Source organism: Falco biarmicus, chromosome 10 (genome assembly GCF_023638135.1).
Source record: "Falco biarmicus isolate bFalBia1 chromosome 10, bFalBia1.pri, whole genome shotgun sequence".
Taxonomy (NCBI): domain Eukaryota; kingdom Metazoa; phylum Chordata; class Aves; order Falconiformes; family Falconidae; genus Falco; species Falco biarmicus.
In genome coordinates this window covers 17525582-17542215 of record NC_079297.1, presented here as the reverse complement: position 1 = coordinate 17542215, position 16634 = coordinate 17525582, and the positions used below count along the sequence as shown (strand labels likewise).

At 58.5% G+C, this 16634-nt stretch overlaps 1 protein-coding gene across 3 annotated transcripts; it reads right to left on the bottom strand.

Annotated features, from left to right (window-relative positions):
* Window positions 1–2100: 2100 nt before the first annotated feature.
* SYT12 (synaptotagmin 12) lies at window positions 2101–14117 on the bottom strand. 3 transcript variants are annotated; one of them, XM_056353580.1, is made up of 8 exons: window positions 12154–12654; window positions 9148–9212; window positions 7455–7648; window positions 6742–7134; window positions 4309–4524; window positions 4087–4207; window positions 3731–3864; window positions 2101–3026 (listed from the first exon to the last, which is right to left on the bottom strand). In XM_056353580.1, exons 2-8 carry the CDS (start codon window positions 9182–9184, stop codon window positions 2853–2855), a joined length of 1269 nt encoding a protein of 422 aa, XP_056209555.1. In that variant the 5' UTR covers window positions 9185–9212; window positions 12154–12654; the 3' UTR covers window positions 2101–2852. The 3 variants fall into 3 exon arrangements, with proteins under 3 accessions (XP_056209555.1, XP_056209553.1, XP_056209554.1); XM_056353578.1 differs by lacking the exon at window positions 12154–12654 and adding an exon at window positions 14023–14117 and having other exon boundaries at window positions 2126–3026; XM_056353579.1 differs by lacking the exon at window positions 12154–12654 and adding an exon at window positions 9747–12032 and having other exon boundaries at window positions 2130–3026.
* Window positions 14118–16634: the final 2517 nt, after the last annotated feature.

Sequence of the window (16634 nt, the reverse complement as noted above, 5' to 3'; positions counted from 1 at the left end):
CCCCAAGCCTCTGGCTGCCCTTCGGGAGCAGGTGGAGCCCGGCTGCATCCCCTCCCCGCCATGCAGAGGGGCTCCCACGTTCAGGCACAGCCCCACTGCAGGATGTGGCCCATGCAGGGTTTAACCCTGCTCCAGGGCTGTGTGGGGATGGAGAGGCCTCAAGTCGTGACCTTACCGGCACCACGGCGAGCTGCTCCGAAGCACCAGCCCGCTGCTCCGGGCAAGCTGCCACAGGCGGTCTCCGCTCACCATCCCCTCGGCGGCGGCTCTGTGCTGCTCCCTTCCCCGGCACTTCCCACACCTGCTGAGGCCAGGCGGGCTTTCCCCCCTCTCCTGCCCTTCCTGCAAAGCTCCTTGGAGGCCAACATCCATGAGCACACAGCGGCGAAGGCTGGGTACGGCCATGCGAGCTTTGTGCAGCCCTCCCAGGCAGGAGGGAGCCTCCATTCGGCGTCACCTCTCCCTCCCAGACTTCTTCCCTGCTCCTGCAGTCCACATTGTTTTCTGCCTGTTGATCCTCATCTCCAAAGCATCTCTCCACCCACCCAGAGCCCCCTGCCCTCCTCAGTGGCTCCAAGCGGGTACTGATGCATCGTGCAGCATCCACCATCCCCTAATGAACTGCTCAAGCAGCCACTTTCTGTTCCCAGGGTCAGGCCCCCAGCATGCAGGAGAAGGTGCTGAGATGCCCCCACAGAGGAATGGCTGGAGAGAGGCACAATAAAAAGCACCAAACCACATGTGCCCCATTATTTTGGGGCTGACCATCACAGCTCTTGCCCACCGGTGATTTCAGCACCAGGGGAAGGCACTGCTCTTATCCTGACCAAAGGCTCAGCAGCTTGCAGGGGCTGCAAGATAGCCAGGCATTTCTACGTCTCTCTCTTCCCTCATTAGCTGAGGTAGCTAACGTGCAAAATTTTCCCCCAGACCTCAGTGCCTGTTACTACTGGCTGTGATCACCTTCCAAAAAAACCTTCCTTCTCCTTCAATAAACTATATCCTTTATAAAAAACCCCTCCGCTTGCAGCCCCAGTCCCGGGCATACCCAGCCTGGCTGCAGCTACCACGGCTCTGAGCATCGCCTTGGCTCGTGCCGCCATCCTCAGAGCCGGCTGTGCGTCAGCCCACGGAGGGATGGCACCAGCTCGCCTGGCAGCAGATGGGACATCAGGGCTCCTGGAGGGAAAGGTGGGGAGGAGGAAGAGACAGTGTGGGAGAAGAAAATCTGTGCATCAGCAAGTGGTGCTGCGTGTATACGGGGGAAAGAGCCAGTGCGGTGCCTGCGAGGGGCTGCGGGGGGGGGAAGGTGCAACAGAGGAATCGCAGCCTTGTCCCAGACTGAAGGTCATAGAGAAAACAGATGAAAGAAAGGAAAACCACTGCCAGCTCAGGGTACCACCACGGTGTTATCTTCAATCAGGGATAAATGGCTCATTCACACTTTTTTTTTTTTTTCCCCTGCTCAAATCATTCAAGCAGCCACATCCCTGACCATGCTCACCTGTGGCACTTGGCTTCCTGGCGAACAGCCCCAGACACCCCCAGATTTCCCGGCCAGGCTTGCCGCCAGCGTGCTGCAGGCAGAGAAGAGCTGAGGCTGCAGTGCAAGCGAGGGCTGTGTCCCCAGGGTATCCTCTGCCCACCAGCCCGTGCCACGGAGGAGCTCCATCACAGCCCTCCATCTGTCACCCTCCAGAAAAGAGTCGGCATCAGCTCCTAACAAACCCCGAACTTCGCCCAGGGGCTGGTCATTGTTTGGGCCGGCAGCCCATGAGCAGACAGGATTCAAACAGATTTTTCCCCTTCCTTCCCCCTGAAACAGGAGTTGGGCTTAAAAATTAGGAAATTTGGAGTCTCTCCTGCCTGCCTTTGGTCACAGGACCAGAGTGTTCCCCTCTGCACCCAGGCTTCAGACAGAAAGAGTGAGCTTTGGGAGGAGCACGCCAAAGCACGACTCCAGGACAAGGGGCTGTAAGATAGAACCCTCAGTGCAAGGTATGCACGGAAGAGCAGGAGTTTGCGGTGCCGTTTCGAGCAGCCCCGAGGGTTAGTCTGGCTGGGAAAAGGGGCTGGGCTGACCCCCATCACGCTGGACCTTTAGGGGGTGGCTCAGCGTGGATCTGACCTCAAACCAAAGTGGTTGAAAAACCACTTATCAAGTCCAGCCACTCCTCTGCAGCCAGCAGAGATGGGCAGAGATCTCCTCTGCTCGAAGAAAAGGTGGAACAACAATTGCTTTTTCCGCTGTTACTTCTCCCTTTTTCCATTCTCACTGGAAACATTTCAGCCCTGCTGCAGCACACACAAATCCCTCTGAAATCCAACAGAAAATCCACACGTGCCAAAAGAAACCACGCCATGCTGGCACTTTATCAACCCCCCCTCCATTTTCCCTCCTCTTTTGACCAAAAACCACCTTCCAAAGAAATCCACCCACCCCCGGGCAGCCCTTGGGGTCCACGTTCAAGGGCACCACCGATTCGGGGGCCGCTGGGGAGCACATGAGAGGCTTGGGAGCCCGGCTGGCGGCCGGGCAGTGGTTTGGGTCCATCTGAAGTGGGGGCTCCTTCCTCAGCACGTCTGTTCTTGGCCCCCAGCGCACGTGAGGGCGACCCCCATGGGGAGAGACACAGCCAAGGAGTCGCTCCGTCCCCTCGGTGTTTCAGCAGCAAGGCGCCCCGGCCCCTCTGCCTTTAGCTCTGCCAAGTCCCGCTCAGCCCCTGCCCCACTGTGGCAGCCCCCGGCCGAGCCACCGGCCAGGCAGAGCCCCCCTCTGCCCGCTGTCCCCAGGGCAGAGCCGGTGTTGGGGTGCAGGATCCCGGGGGCACGACGGGCTCCCCCGCCAGCACCTAGTTCCGCCGGAGCGGGTGCCACATGGAGACAGGCTTCCTCAGCGTGGCCAGCATCTGGTTCCAGTGCGTGATGCCCATCCCGCTGGCCGCCGGGCCGATGAGGACGTGGCCCGTGTTGTCGGCACGGCCGTCCTCGCCACACTCTGCCACCGTCACCCGCAGGGACAGCTCCTGTCAGGGAGCACAAGGCCATCAGCAGGGCTCAGCACAGAGCAGTCAGTGCATGGCTAGCGCTGCCCCCCGCCATGCACCCACCCCCCCCGCACCCACCCCAGCCAGCCACGCGCACACAGACGTACCCCCCAACACTCACCCCTACGTACACCTCCCCTACATCCCCCACCCCAGAAATACACATCCACCAGCACAGCTACACCCCACACATACCCATCCCTCTACACCCCACCCGTCAGACACATCCCCCATACCCACCCCCCAGACCTGGAGACTATATATGCTTATCCCCTTACACAGCCATGCCCTGTATATATACATCCTCCTATGCCCCCCAAACTTACACATCCCCCTACTTTCCCCACGTCCCCTAAACCCGCATATGCACCCATCCACTTACAGAGTCATACCCTATACACATGCATCCCCCTATATCCCTCAACCCACACATACAACCCACCAACGGCCATACCCCATACATATACATCCCCCATACATACACATCTCCCTGCACCCCTACCCCATGTATACATTGCCCTGAACCATATATGCACATATATGGCCCCCAACCCACAGCTCCTACGATTGCCCCAGAACCCCTCACACCCCAGGAAGTCCTCACTAGCGCAGGGATTTGGGGATCTGGAGCGATGGGATGTGTCCCCCCAGGCTGGGACTTGCCCCCTTGAGCCAGGACAAACCTGGAGCACGATGGCTGGCACCGAGAAAATCATGGCCTCATTGAATACGGGGTTGGTATCATCTCTCTTCACTGCCGTCTTCTTCTTGCTGATCTTCCTCCCGTCCTGCAGCAGGTACACCTTGACGAAGGGATCTGCTCAGGGAGAGAAAAACCCCAGGGTCAGTAACGTGTTTCCCCTGCGAGCTGGACCAAGTCGGAGAAACCCTCTGGTGGACCTTCCTGGTCGGGTCTGTCCTCAATGGGAGTCACTCCAAAGATACCCATGTAGCGTAGCAGGATGAACATGAATGAAAGCCACCTCCAGCCCACACAAAACAGAGGGACCCCTGCACCCACCCAGCACCCGCCACTCACCTGCAGTCACTTTGCCGTTGGTCCACACGAGGTTCTTGGCTTTGACCACCACCACTGTCAAGCGCTCTGCCGTGGGCAGGTAGCTCAGGGACAGCAGGATCTCCCCCACCGTGTCCACTGCCTGCAGGACACAACATCCCATCACCCATTGACCCCAGCCCGACAGGGAGGAGAAACCCTCAAAAAACCTGGGTGGAAGATGGACAATACCCCCCTGCTCACCTTGTTCATGTCCTGCAGGTAGAGCCAGGCATTGAAGGGCCGCGTGGCCAGGTCCAGGTCAGAGAGCTTGAGTTCAGCCACGCCGGTGCTGACGTTCCTCTCATCCTCATCGATGCCGAAGACGGAGAAACGCAGACTGTTCTCCTCCAGCGCTGCTGGGTCCAGTGGGATGGAGAAGCGCTCGTCAAAGGCCACAGCGTAGGCGCTCCGCTGAATCTGCCGCAGGGATGGGGGGGGGGGGGGGGGTTGCCTTGATACCCACCAGGTTTTGGGGCTGCATCCAAGAACTACCCCATTTCTCTCCGAACTGTGAACAACGTGTGGCTTTGGGGTGGCAAGGGCAGAGCATCCCCCAGCCCAAAGGAGCTGAAGGCTCCCAGCCCCAATGGGGACAAAAGTTATTTCCCATCTGACCACAGGAGCTGCTTAGGTATTGGAGTAGAAAACAGGGGCTGTGACTTGCCCCATTGCCCATTAATTATTTCAATTAAAAAATTAAGGCTGGTCTGGTGCTCTCAGATGCAAGAGCTGGGCATCCCAGCACCCTGGGAGCTTGGATATGTGGCTGGCTTGGCCACTCCAGGCTACAGGATTTGGCTGAGGGGTGTAGCCCCCAGCCCCTCTCCAAGCTGGAGCTGATGGGCTTCGCAACCCCTAAACGTGCCATACAGAGACGACGTTTTTTGCCAGACATCATCTCTATGTCACGGTGTTTACTCAGAGCAAACGCAGCAGCAACTCCCCAGGGCCCCATCCTGCAGGGTGCTGGTTGCTACCTGGTCCCAAAGAGCTGGTGGGGGCAACTGCTCTGAAATCATGGCTTTAGAGACCATTTTCCCCCTACTCCAGCCCCATTTATTTCGGCATCCAAGGTACCACCCACAAGTCAGGAGGTTTTGTCCTAAAAGGAGGCCCAGTGCTCCCAGGGGATGGAAAGGCGCAGCTTTGGATGGCGCAGAGCAGAGCGGAGCCACCAGCTCCCCGGGACCCATCCAAAGCTGGGTGCTGTGGTGGAAAAGGGATCCCACTGCAGGACCGGGGGGCTCAGCCCTGAACCCACTGGGCTTCATCACCCCAAGAGCCACCCAGACTCCTCAGCAGCAGTGGGGAGATGGGTCATCTCCTCCCAAGGACTTTCTGACATCTGTCTCTCTTCATCTAGATGCGCTCCATCCCTGGGATGAAGGACACTAAGCAGCTCACGAGGTACCTTCCATCACCCCCTTCCCAGCGCAGCAGTCCCCTGCTCTCCCATCGGATACCACTGACTTCCCAGGTCCCTGGGGGAACTGAAGTACCTCTACAGGAAAAGCAGATTTGCAGCTGCCTGCTTTAGAGCACTGGTGACTGACTGTCTGCAGCCGACACGGTATTTTGGGATCTCTGGTTGAAAGGCACAACAGAAACGTTAGCTGCTATTTTAAAAAAACCCAAACCGTAAAGTACCGCAAAGCATTAAAGGAAAAGAACCGAATGTGTCTTTGTGACTTGTCTCAGGACAGCAAAAAGAGGGTAAGTAGCGCTGGTGAATTATAAATAATGATGCTAAATAATAAATATCTCCAGGGTATAAATAAAGAGCCTGATCTTCGGATGGAAAAAATGGTCTTAAAAGGGCACTGTGAAAATATTTCAAAGGCAGTGGGTTTGTGCGTGCTGGAATGGCACCTCCACCCCTCTGGAAAGGCTCCTTTAGTGGGATGAAGCTTTCTGCTCCTTTCCAGAATATCCTGATTAAGTCAAACTGGCTGACCCTGAGCTTTGCACAAAGCAGCTCCTGAAAGAATACTGAGGCTCCTACTTTCCGAGAGCAGTTTTGGGGCATATAAAAAAGGGAGGCTTCACCCCAAAACCACCCCTGGTTCTGGCTCTGCTGCTGCAGCCACCCAGCTCTTCACCCACCGCATCCCGCACGGGGAGGGAAAGCGCCACGGCTGCCACGCTCGGGCTTCGTCAGGGTGAACCGAGTGCGCGGGGACACGGCATGACACCAGCAGCGCGCACCCAAAACGCCGTCTCTCCCCACCCCACCCCCCCAGACCATGTCCTCCACCTTCTGCAGCACCCCCAGCTGCCAGAGCAGGGGAGGTCAGGCAGAATAACTCGCTGCAAGCCACGCATGGGGACAACAAAGTCATCACACATCCCAATCAGGAGGGAGAAATTTCTGCCTCCGCCGGGTCACTGATGCACAAACCCACCTGGGACCCCCCTACCCCACAGAATGCTGAAATCCCCCTGAGCAGGGCTCCAAAATTCCCGTGCCAACCGCCCCAGCCCCAGGGTGTCCGGACCCCCCTACTCCCGAGGCCCCACCACTGTCTGGGGCAGCTCGGCTGAGGGGTGCTGCGAAAGCTGTGGCAGGCACGTGGGGCATGGGGGTCTGTGCCGGTGGGGCACGGGGGGTCCGTGCCGAAGGGGCGAGCGGCTCACCCGGGAGATGCCGACGATCTGCTCAGCCGGGAGGAGGCTGATGCGCATGAAGCAGGACTCGAAGCGAGCGTCCTCCTTCTCCAGCAGGTCCTTGCCCTGCAGCAGCGTCACGTGCAAGGTGGCCGCCTTCCCATCGTACTGCATGGAGACCTCCACCTGCCCCACCGTGAAATCCTGCCCAAAGTTGTTCCCGATGGAGGAGATGGAGCTGAGCGAGTCAGCCGAGATGGATTTCTTCAGGGGGCCATAGGGGGCCAAGCCCAGGTCTTTGCTCATCAGCTCCAGGCTCCCCAGCTCGTTGATGCTCTCGTAGGTGTCGTCTGCCCGCAGGCTGCTCTTGCGGGTGGGCGACGTCTTATCCAGCGCCCTCTGAGAGCCCGGGCCCACCCCTCGCTGCGGACAGGGAAAGGAAAACCAGGCAATGCGATCCCATATCCCATCCCTTCCTACGAAGCCGGGGACAGCTGGGATTCACCGGCGCTTTTTTGGACACCTTACAGCCCCTGCGTGGCCTCAAGCTGCCGCAGCAGCAAGCCCTGCGCCTCCCGCAGCCCCCCAGCACCGCTCCCCAGCTCCGCACCGATCCCCGCACACCCCCTGCAGCACCAGGTCACTGCCCCGGGCCCTCCCCCGCCGCGAGAGGGTGCAGCCCATCCTTTGCCCCTCGGTGTCACAAAGGGGAAGGAGGCAAGCAAAACTTTCTGCCCTTTTACCTTGTGTTTGATGTCCGAATATGCCGCCCCGTACTTTTGCTCCAGGTACCGGTAGTCGTAGTTGGGGAAGGGGGAAGGTGCCGGGTAGCTGCCAGAGCGCCAGAGCTTCCAGAGGTTGACGGCAGCTACCCCCAGCAGCACCAAGGCGCCGGTGGCATAGATGCCGATCTCCCACCGAGGCGGGCTCGTGGTGACTGCGAGGGGACAGGAGGCACCGTGAGCCACCGCAACCCTGGGGCAGAGGCTTCGCCCTCTGCTGCTTCCGTGCCAGAAAACCAGCTCTGAGCTATGAGGATGGGGTCGGCCAAGGGTGGAGGGAGGGGATAAACCAGCGTCCTGCTTGGGCGGGTTGCAAATTGTGTCAGACAGCAGCTTTGCATGCCAAAAAATATTAATAAAAACAAATCAAATCAGAGTCCTTGTTTCGCTTTCCTGGGAGGTGAAGTGCACACGTATTTCAGCCCAGATCCCCAGCAAACAAGGAAAATCAGGGAATGGCTGCATCGCCCCAGGGGTGCCAGGGGGGCCTCTCACCAGCTACGGATCTGTCCTGCTTACAGATGTGCTCAGTGCACATCTGCATCACCCTTTCCACCACAGGGAAACCCTCACCGCTGCCTGGCTTCCCACGGGCTGGGGATGCCAAGAAAATCCAGAAATAGATTAAAAACAAAACAAAACAAAGCAAACAAAAAAAAAACACAACCAAAAAGCAAACCTAACAAAAAGCTTTTGTAAACAGGGGAAAAAAAAACACCACCACAACTGCTGCTAATGTGATCCAGGGAAGAGAAAGCCCAGGCTTGCGGCTGCAGAGCGAGAGGACACAGCAGCCCTGCGATGGTACACTGAGCAGTTGTTGCTGCATTGCACCAGCCTCCATCACACCAGCGACTGAACCAACACCAATCACTCAGTGTAACACAAAAAAAGGGGGGAAGGAAAAAAAAAAAAAGGTTTCTCATTACAGAGTGCTGCCAGGGAGTCCTCCCGCGTCACGCTGTGGCGCTCCCTCCTTCAGCAGCAGCTTCAGAGCCAGAAAAAGCCCAAGCCCGGCTGACTCCCACATCACATCCGAGCAGAGGGACAACCCGCAGCTCCCCCCGTCCCCAAACCTCCTCCAGCAGGAGCCTGCACAGGGATGTATCAGAAGGAACCAACTATTTGCATCCAAAGTGCCTAAATTTTGATCCCTCCAGAGGGCCACAAGCAGCACAGAGGGATCTCGAGGGTGAAAGCCTTGGGGTACAAGCCAGATCCTGCTGCCTCCACCCCAACCCAATCCCCTCATGGTCTGCAAAGGGCTAGGATTTATCCCCGCATCCCAGGCTAAGGGTGCTGGGGGAAGCGGCATGGCTTCCTTGGGCACTAAAAACCATCCAGCTCCAGGAGCTCACGTGCTCCTGCTGCAGCAGGGGGGCAAACGGGGGGCGAAATAGCCCTTTATTGCACCTGCTGCTGAATAACTGCAGGTACAGAGCCCAGCTGAGCTGGAACCCGCCTCCTGCCCGCACCTGCCCATCTCCTGGGGCTGAGCACCTAACCTAGAAAGCTTGGTGTGTTCCAGGGCTTTAGCCCTGTGTTAGGAAACCAAACCCTGTGTGTGTGTGCAGCGAAGGGTTCCTCCTGCAGTCAGCATTCCCTCAGCCCCATGCCCCCAGACCCCTGCCCCGGCTCGCTCCGCAGTACTCACCGCTTAAGCGGTATCTGCTTATGTGACCGTTGTCCATGGCAAACGCTCCCTGCCAGTGGGACAGCCTGCAAGGCGTGAGACACTGAGTTAGGACAAAGGGGGAGAATAAAAAAAAAAAAGAGCCGCCTCTTGATTTTTTTAGCAGGGATGCTAAATCACTGCTACCCCTCCACAGCTCCTGGCCTTGGCTCCTCTGCCAGGCACCAAGCAAACGTGCACTGAAGCGTTTCAGCCGCCAACAGAATCGCTCCAGAAGGGACTGAAAACCCCTCGGGAACCAGGAGAGTGGCCACGCCGAGACACAGAGCCACATGATTTACCTTGGGAGTATTTAATGGGTGACATTTTCAAATGCCCCTTGCATGGCCACTTCCCCTCCAGGAGCCCTTTAGCCCTTTGCTGCTTTTCTAATCTCTTTGCCAGTTTAAATGTCATCTTTGCCTCCCATGGCTTTCCTCAGCCTCACCCGAGGGTTGCTCTGCACCCACGGCTCTGCCACGGCCACATGCAGGAGGAGCAGCCCGATTTCTGGGTCACTGCAGGGTTTAGATGATGCCTTTCCCCAGGAATCAATTCCTGCAGCAGGAAAGCTCGATTACCTTTCTCTCTGAAGGGGTTTTCCCAGGCGAGTCGTACGCAAGATCCATCCTAAACGGAAGCTGCTCTTCCGAGACAGATCCCAGCAAAGACATCATGTGATGCTGAAGGGGATTTATCCAAGCCGGCTATTTCCCGCTATGCAAAGGGGGTTTGGGATCCCCTGCAAACACCCAACACTGAATTCCAACACGCACCGAGTCGGCACCCCCCTGCTTCCTGGGACCTGCGCCAGGAGATCACGGATCATGGTGCGCTGATGTGATTCCACAGACTGCAATGCCCGAACCCCAAGCCCAGGGACACATCTTCAGCGCTGCACCTGAAATCTCCCCACCGAGCCCACCAGAGCCCCCCCAGCCCCTCTCCAAAACTTACACAGCCCCAAACACCACTCAACACACACAACAAAGAGCTGGATTTGCCTCAGATGGACGGTCACTTGGTGTTTGGGTACCATCTTCCAGCTCACCTCAGATGCTCACAGACTCAGGCACTGTAGGAGCGATCACTTCCCCCCCCCCCCCCCCGAAAAAAAAACTGCCCAGGCTTGAATTTTTATAGGAAAGCTGGAAACCGCAGCACATTATAGCATGAAACAGCAGCCACGCTAGCCTGGTGTGGCTGGGGGCCCCCTCTGCAAGGGTCGCACGGTCTGCCCTTGGGGTAACAGCGGGAGGGGTCTTTTTCTAAATGCAATTGAGTCACTAACCCAAAACAACAGGGAGGCTGGGCTGGGGCTGGGACATCCACCACGTCCCCAGCCTCCCTCCTCAGACAGAAACCTCTATGCGAGGCACAAACACTCAGCAATATCTTAGCTGAGAACATGCTAAACTCGTGTCATGTGTGGACTGAGCTCAACTGTTTAGCTCTGGAAATCCACACTGACATCTTAATAGTGCAATGTTATGGAGATCTACCCCAAAAAACCCCATTTTATGTCCTGAAAAACTACCGTGCCTAAGTAGGTGGCTCCATTTCTTCCCCCGTTTCCTGGTGGCTTTTTTTAATAACAAAAGACAGAAGTTTTCAGGACCAACTTCCTCTGCAGAAGGGTAAATATCCTTTTTAAAAACTCTCCATTTCTTTCAAAAACTAGAAAGAATTTCCCATTTTCCATTTCTTTCAAAGCTTTGTCCCCAAAGACATCCTTTTCTAACGAGCTCTAAGCAGCCAGAGAGACATGAACTGACTGCAGTGCTCGGCACAGAGCTAAAGCAGGTTGGTACCCCTCTATTAGCACAACGGCACCAGCCCTTCCCGAGTAAGCAAGTGAAGGTGCTCAAGGAAGGGATTTATTATATATTTTTTGTTAACTAAGCTCTTCCCTGCAACCGTTTCACAGGGATGCTCTGTTGTCCCCAGGCTTGCCTTTCAAATCCCTTCCTGGGAAGTCAAACCTGAGGGATTAGGAGGGGACCGGCACCACTCCCCACCGCCGGCAGCACAGGGATGGCTAGCTTTTTCCCTGTGGAGACCTCGAGGCTGGGCAGAGCCCTGGCTCAGGGTGCAGAGCATCCCCCACCTGCCGCGGCATCCCCCTGCCGAGGGCCGGGGCAGCTGCATTTCCCTTGTGAGCTGCTGCAGAGCTCAGGATACTGTTCTTGCTTGGGGAGGGGTGATAAAACAGCTCAATGCAGGGAGAGAAATGGCAAAGCAGCCACGTGTTCCCTCTGGAAGGTGGGGGGGGCTGCCCCCAGGCTACAGGGGGGTTGACACCTTGCTGCTGCTTTGGCATCATGACGGTCCAAGGCCCCACACAGCTCGCCCAGAAACCCTGGCTGCTGGCCCCAGAGCACTGGGCCGACACGGGTACAGTCCCACACCGTCCAGACACCCTCCAGAGCGTGCTGCAATCCCGAAATGCCACAATCCAAGTTATGAAGCACAGCAGCGGTCTCCGCATTTGCCGCTTCCTTCTCGCCCTCGCCCAGACACCAATGCCCGGCTCCACCAGGCGCCTGAGACCCAGCTAAAGTCCCGGCACTGGTGAGCCGAGCCCTCCAGCAGCACCTGTCCCCTCCTCCAGCAGCACCCCTCCTCTCCTCCAGCACCGATCCTGCTGCCCGCACGCACCCATCCCGCGTTCCGAGCCAGGCTCCATCCCTCTCCTGCTGGCGGGGAGCTCTGTCTGGCCTCGATCCGCGAGGCAGAGAAGTAGGATCAAGTTTGCTGCTGGCACATTAGCCCAAAAAAATAAGCACCCACCTAAAACTTGACAGAACACCCAGCTGCGGGCTCTGCTCCTCCACCGTTCTCGCCGCCCCACGACCGGCACCTCGAGATGCCGGTTCCGCCCGATTTACACCCGAAGGCGCCGGCCTCGCCCCATCCCGCACCCTCCCGCCCCGGGCCGATGCCGGCGGTGAACCGGTGTCCTCCTCGGCAGCCCAGTGCCGCTGTTACCTGGGCAGGTAAAAATCCGTGGGGCCGGTAGAGCAGAGCGGGGACCCCCCCGCAGCCTCCGGGGCCGCCGAGCAGCAGCCGCGCGTCCGCCCCCGCCGCGGGCCGGAGGGGAGGGGGATGCAGCAGCCGCCGGGCTGCCCCAGCCGGAGGGGAGAGGGATGCAGCAGCCGCCGGGCTACCCCAGGCGGAGGGGCAGCAGCCGCCGGGCCCGGCCCCGCGCTTCCCGGAGGTTCCCGATGGCTGCCGAGTTCGGCGGGGACGGCCCCCGGATCCACGGCATCCCTCCCCGCGCCGACGGGGCCAGGCTGGGACGCCTCACTGCAGGGGACGGGGGGAGGCTCGGGATGGGCTACCGGGCTCCGCCGCCGGCCCCTCGGAGCGCCGGGGCGGGGCCGGGGGGAGGCCGGGGGGGCTGCGGGCGGCACCTCCCGCTCTCCCGTGCGGCGGGTCCGGCGGTCTCCGCACCGGGAGCGGCGCCTTCCCCGGGCTGGGCTTTGCTTCGAGCCGGCCTAACCTACGATAAAGCGGAGGAGAAGCAACCCCCGCCCCGCTCCCCGGCCCCCCGCCCGCAGCCCCCCCCACGGTCCTCCGCCTCCTGCCACAGCGCCGGGGAGGCCCCGAGCCTCGGGGGGGCTGGGGGCGAGGTGCGGGGGGTCTCTCGCTCGGGTTTGCCTCCCAGGCTCCGAGCACCCAGCTCCGCAGGCTGGAGACTTTCCTTAGGAAGTTGCCATTAAAAAAACAAACCACAAAACACCTAAAAGCTTAGCAGCCCATCAACCCCCCCCCCCCGCCCCGCAGCGCAGCGGGAGGCTGCCAGCCCCCTCCCCACGCCATGCGGACAAGGCAAAGCCCGGCAGCGCCCCTCCCCCCCCCGCTGTCACCCGTGTCGCATCCCCCCGGGCCTGGGCCACGACCCCCTTGTCCCCGCGTCGTGTCCCGTACCCCCGCCGGGTGAGCCGCCCCCCCCGTGCACCGGCAGGCCCCCCGACTCACCGCTACTTTGGGGGGAAAAGATGGATTTGAGGGGGGGCGGGGCCGCCCCGGCCTCCTCCTGGGCTGGGGGGGAGCGCAGTACCGCCCCCAGCCCCCCCACTCCCACCCCCCCCACCCCTTCCCGCGCTGGGGTGAACCGGGGACGGCTTCTGCCTCCCCTGCCTTGGGGTTTGGGGGTCCGCAAGCTGAGCCCGGCCCCTGCTCTGCTTCCCAGCATCATCCCCCCACCCTTGGCTCCTGCACCAGAGGACGCCCCTGCATCCCACTGCCCGGGGGGAACCCCTCACATCCCCCCTCCACTGTGCAGGGACCCCCTCCCCGTCATCAGCCCCCTCCACTCCCCTGCCACCTCCAGCTTGCCCTCACTCACCCCATGGACCAACTTCATATTTCTCTCCAGCAGGATCCACGTCCCCTCCTCTCGCCCCCAAAAGTGCCACTCTCCACCATAAAGCCATTCAGGGTCAGGATCCTCACCCGAGCGCCAAATCCTTGGCTCCTCACCGGTCCCCAAGGCAGGCTTCCAGGCTGCCCTGCCCTCCCCAAGGGATGGGCAGGGATAACAGCAGCCTCCTGCCTCCTCCATCCACCTCTCAGCCAGCCACGGAGCAATGCCGGGGGTCCTGGGCATGCTGGGGGCTTCCACCAGCAAAGCCTCGGTAAAGCAAATCCATCAGTTCCCCTCTCCCTCAGTGCAACAGAAGGTAAAACTCCCAGTGCCAAGATGTGACATGGACTTGGCCCAAAAACCCCTTTCAGCAGTTGGGAAACGGAAAGCTCAGCGCCCGCTGGCAGGTGCCTGTGGCTAAGTGCACATCGGCCAAAGCTCTACACGCACCCTCCGGCATCGGGCACTGAGATGTTGCCGTTCCTTACCCTGGCTTCACCGACGTGCCTCCAGCCATCCCACCGCGGCTGGCAGAGCCTTCCAGGGGAGCAAGATATCATTTCAAACAGCAAGAGCTTCACTTTGCTCGAATTGGAGATAACAGAATAATCACAGTTTTGGGCAGGGGAATGAACCACATGCACCCCAAGCAAAGACGGTCTCAGCTGGCCATGGAGCAGTGTGATGCTCCAGAGAACCTTTAATTCCCAGGAAAACCCAGCACATCCAGCAGCAGGGCCGGTTCACCCATCTGCTGCCCTGCTGCAGGGCTCTCCGGCTCCTGTGCTGGGCTCCTCCAGGGAGGGCCAGCACTGGGAGCCGGTCCCCACGATTCTCCTGGCAGGGAATCAATTTTCAGGGAGAAAACAGACCCAGTTTTGACCGTAACCCAAAAACGCTGCCAGGGTGGGAGAGGAGCCTCATCCTGCAGCCAAGGGTCCTTCCCAGGAGCATCGGGCTTCCCGGCCCACTCGGGACCAAAACACAGCCCCTTCCTCTAGAGGTATACAAACCAGTTGGAAAAAGAGCACATCCCCAGAGCTCACCCGTAGCAGCTCAGACACCACGCTCCCGAGGGATGGGGCAGGCTGGGGGTTCCAGCACCCCTTGCAGGAGCGGCCCAAGGCCCTCCGTTGCGCCGGCTGACCACGCAGAGCTGCTTTAAAGGGGACAGAGCTCAGCTGGGTCTTGATTCTCTCCAAAGGCCCCAGTTCGGGCATGTGAAGGTTTATCCAGCCTCATACAGATGCCGACTACTCTATTAAACATCAATTTCATATTGCTAACAGATGGCACGAGTTTGTCATCGCCCTTGTACTTAGGTCAGGCCTTAGATAACTGAGGGTAATTAAACAACAGCGGCTCAACGATGCAGACTGATAAACAAACCCTTCCAAGAGCGACACAGGAGCACGTCAGCAGTGGTGAGGTGCCCCATGCACTCCTCAGGAGGGCTCGTTCAGGTTTTTTGCCACCACAGGGATGCAGCAGCGGTACCTCAGCCGGCTTCTGCTCCTGGGGGCTCACTTGGCCAGCCCACTCGGCAGGAAAACTGCTTAGTCTGGGTCAAAATACTCCTGGAAAAGCTACCCAACAGTACTTGTGTCAGAAGCTGATGATTCCAAAAGCATCATTCAGGTTCTTTAAGGCCAGCAATAGGACCAAAAAATTCACAGGGAAAGAAAACCAAATAAAGTAGCAAAGAATTCCTTCCGCAGGCCCGGCTGCTGTCAGCACCTCCTCCGAGCCCACCCAGCAGCGGGGGGAGTGATGGGGGGAGTGACAGGGTGGGGAGCACAGAGGGTGGCCAGATGGCCCCACAGCTTCAGGGTGACAGAGCTGCAGGGTCCAGCCCGCTCGCATTGAGCTGTTCTCCAGCCACCCGAGGGAGCAGCCTTTCGCTGTAAGCCCACGCAGCAGGTACTGCCAGAGCGGTCTGGAACAATTAAGTGAAGCTAATTGCTAACTTCAGGTGCTCTGAAACAGCCGTTCCCCTTGAATCTTCACCCAGAAAGGCACAGCTGCCATGGCGCAGGGTCAGCACCTCCCTGGGCAACACCAGGGGGTTCAGGCAGCCCCTCCGCAATCTAACCCAGTGGCAGCCCCCACAAACGTGGTAGGCATACGGCAAGGGGAAGCGAAGAACTGGCTCTTAAGGGCTGCGGAGCACCGCTGCATCATGTGCAAGCAGGGACAGAAACGAGAGGACAGGCAGGTGGTCCCCAAGGTGGTTACCCAAGTATTGACAACCAGGAACCACAACCTCAAATCCCATCTTAGCAAAGTAACCCTCCACACAGGTAGGCTTGAGGGACATCAAACTGACACCTCAGAGCAGGGCCAAGGCCCCCGCTAGCTTGCCTCCAAAACAGAGAAGTCACTTGCAAGAAAAAAAGTCATCCACAACAGCATTAGCTGAGCACACTCTCACCCACCCACCCATTCCCCTGCATTTTTCCTTTTTAAAGCCAACAACTTACCTTTGGTAAATCTCTACACAGGTATAACCGTGAGCAGATCTCTTGCTCTAGTTTTCTGACGAAGAAGGTAAGCTAAGAAAACACACGGTAAGATACTGATGCGAATAGAAATGGGAGACTGCTGCCTCCTTCATCACCATAGGGATGGTCTCATTTTATGCCACCCCAAATGTTATTTAAGTGAGGCTTATCAGCTGTCCTTTCATCTTCTCCATACGAGCTTGCTTTTGAGTACTTCTCCAATAGATGATCACAAAAGGATTCCTAAAACCAGGCAAGACTGCAACTATTAGAGCCCACCTGCAACGCTAGACATGAGTCTGTAAGGGAAGCACAGAGACTATGAAGTTACTAAACACGTTGTGCATAGCCCAAGTCCACTTTACAGTGAAGGATCACCCTCGTTAAGTGTACCGCAACAAGCATTTCCGTATCGCAGCAGTGGAGCAAGGGCTCGTAACACCTATTTCTCTGAAAATCTGGACAAGTTCATTACCTTCAGGCCCAGCGCCCACCACGGACAGCATTTCGGGGGGGGGGGGGGAAATTCAGGCTAAGTCCTCTTACCCACCCAGTCCCACTTGCAAGGCAACAGGAGAGAGAAACCACGAGGACACACA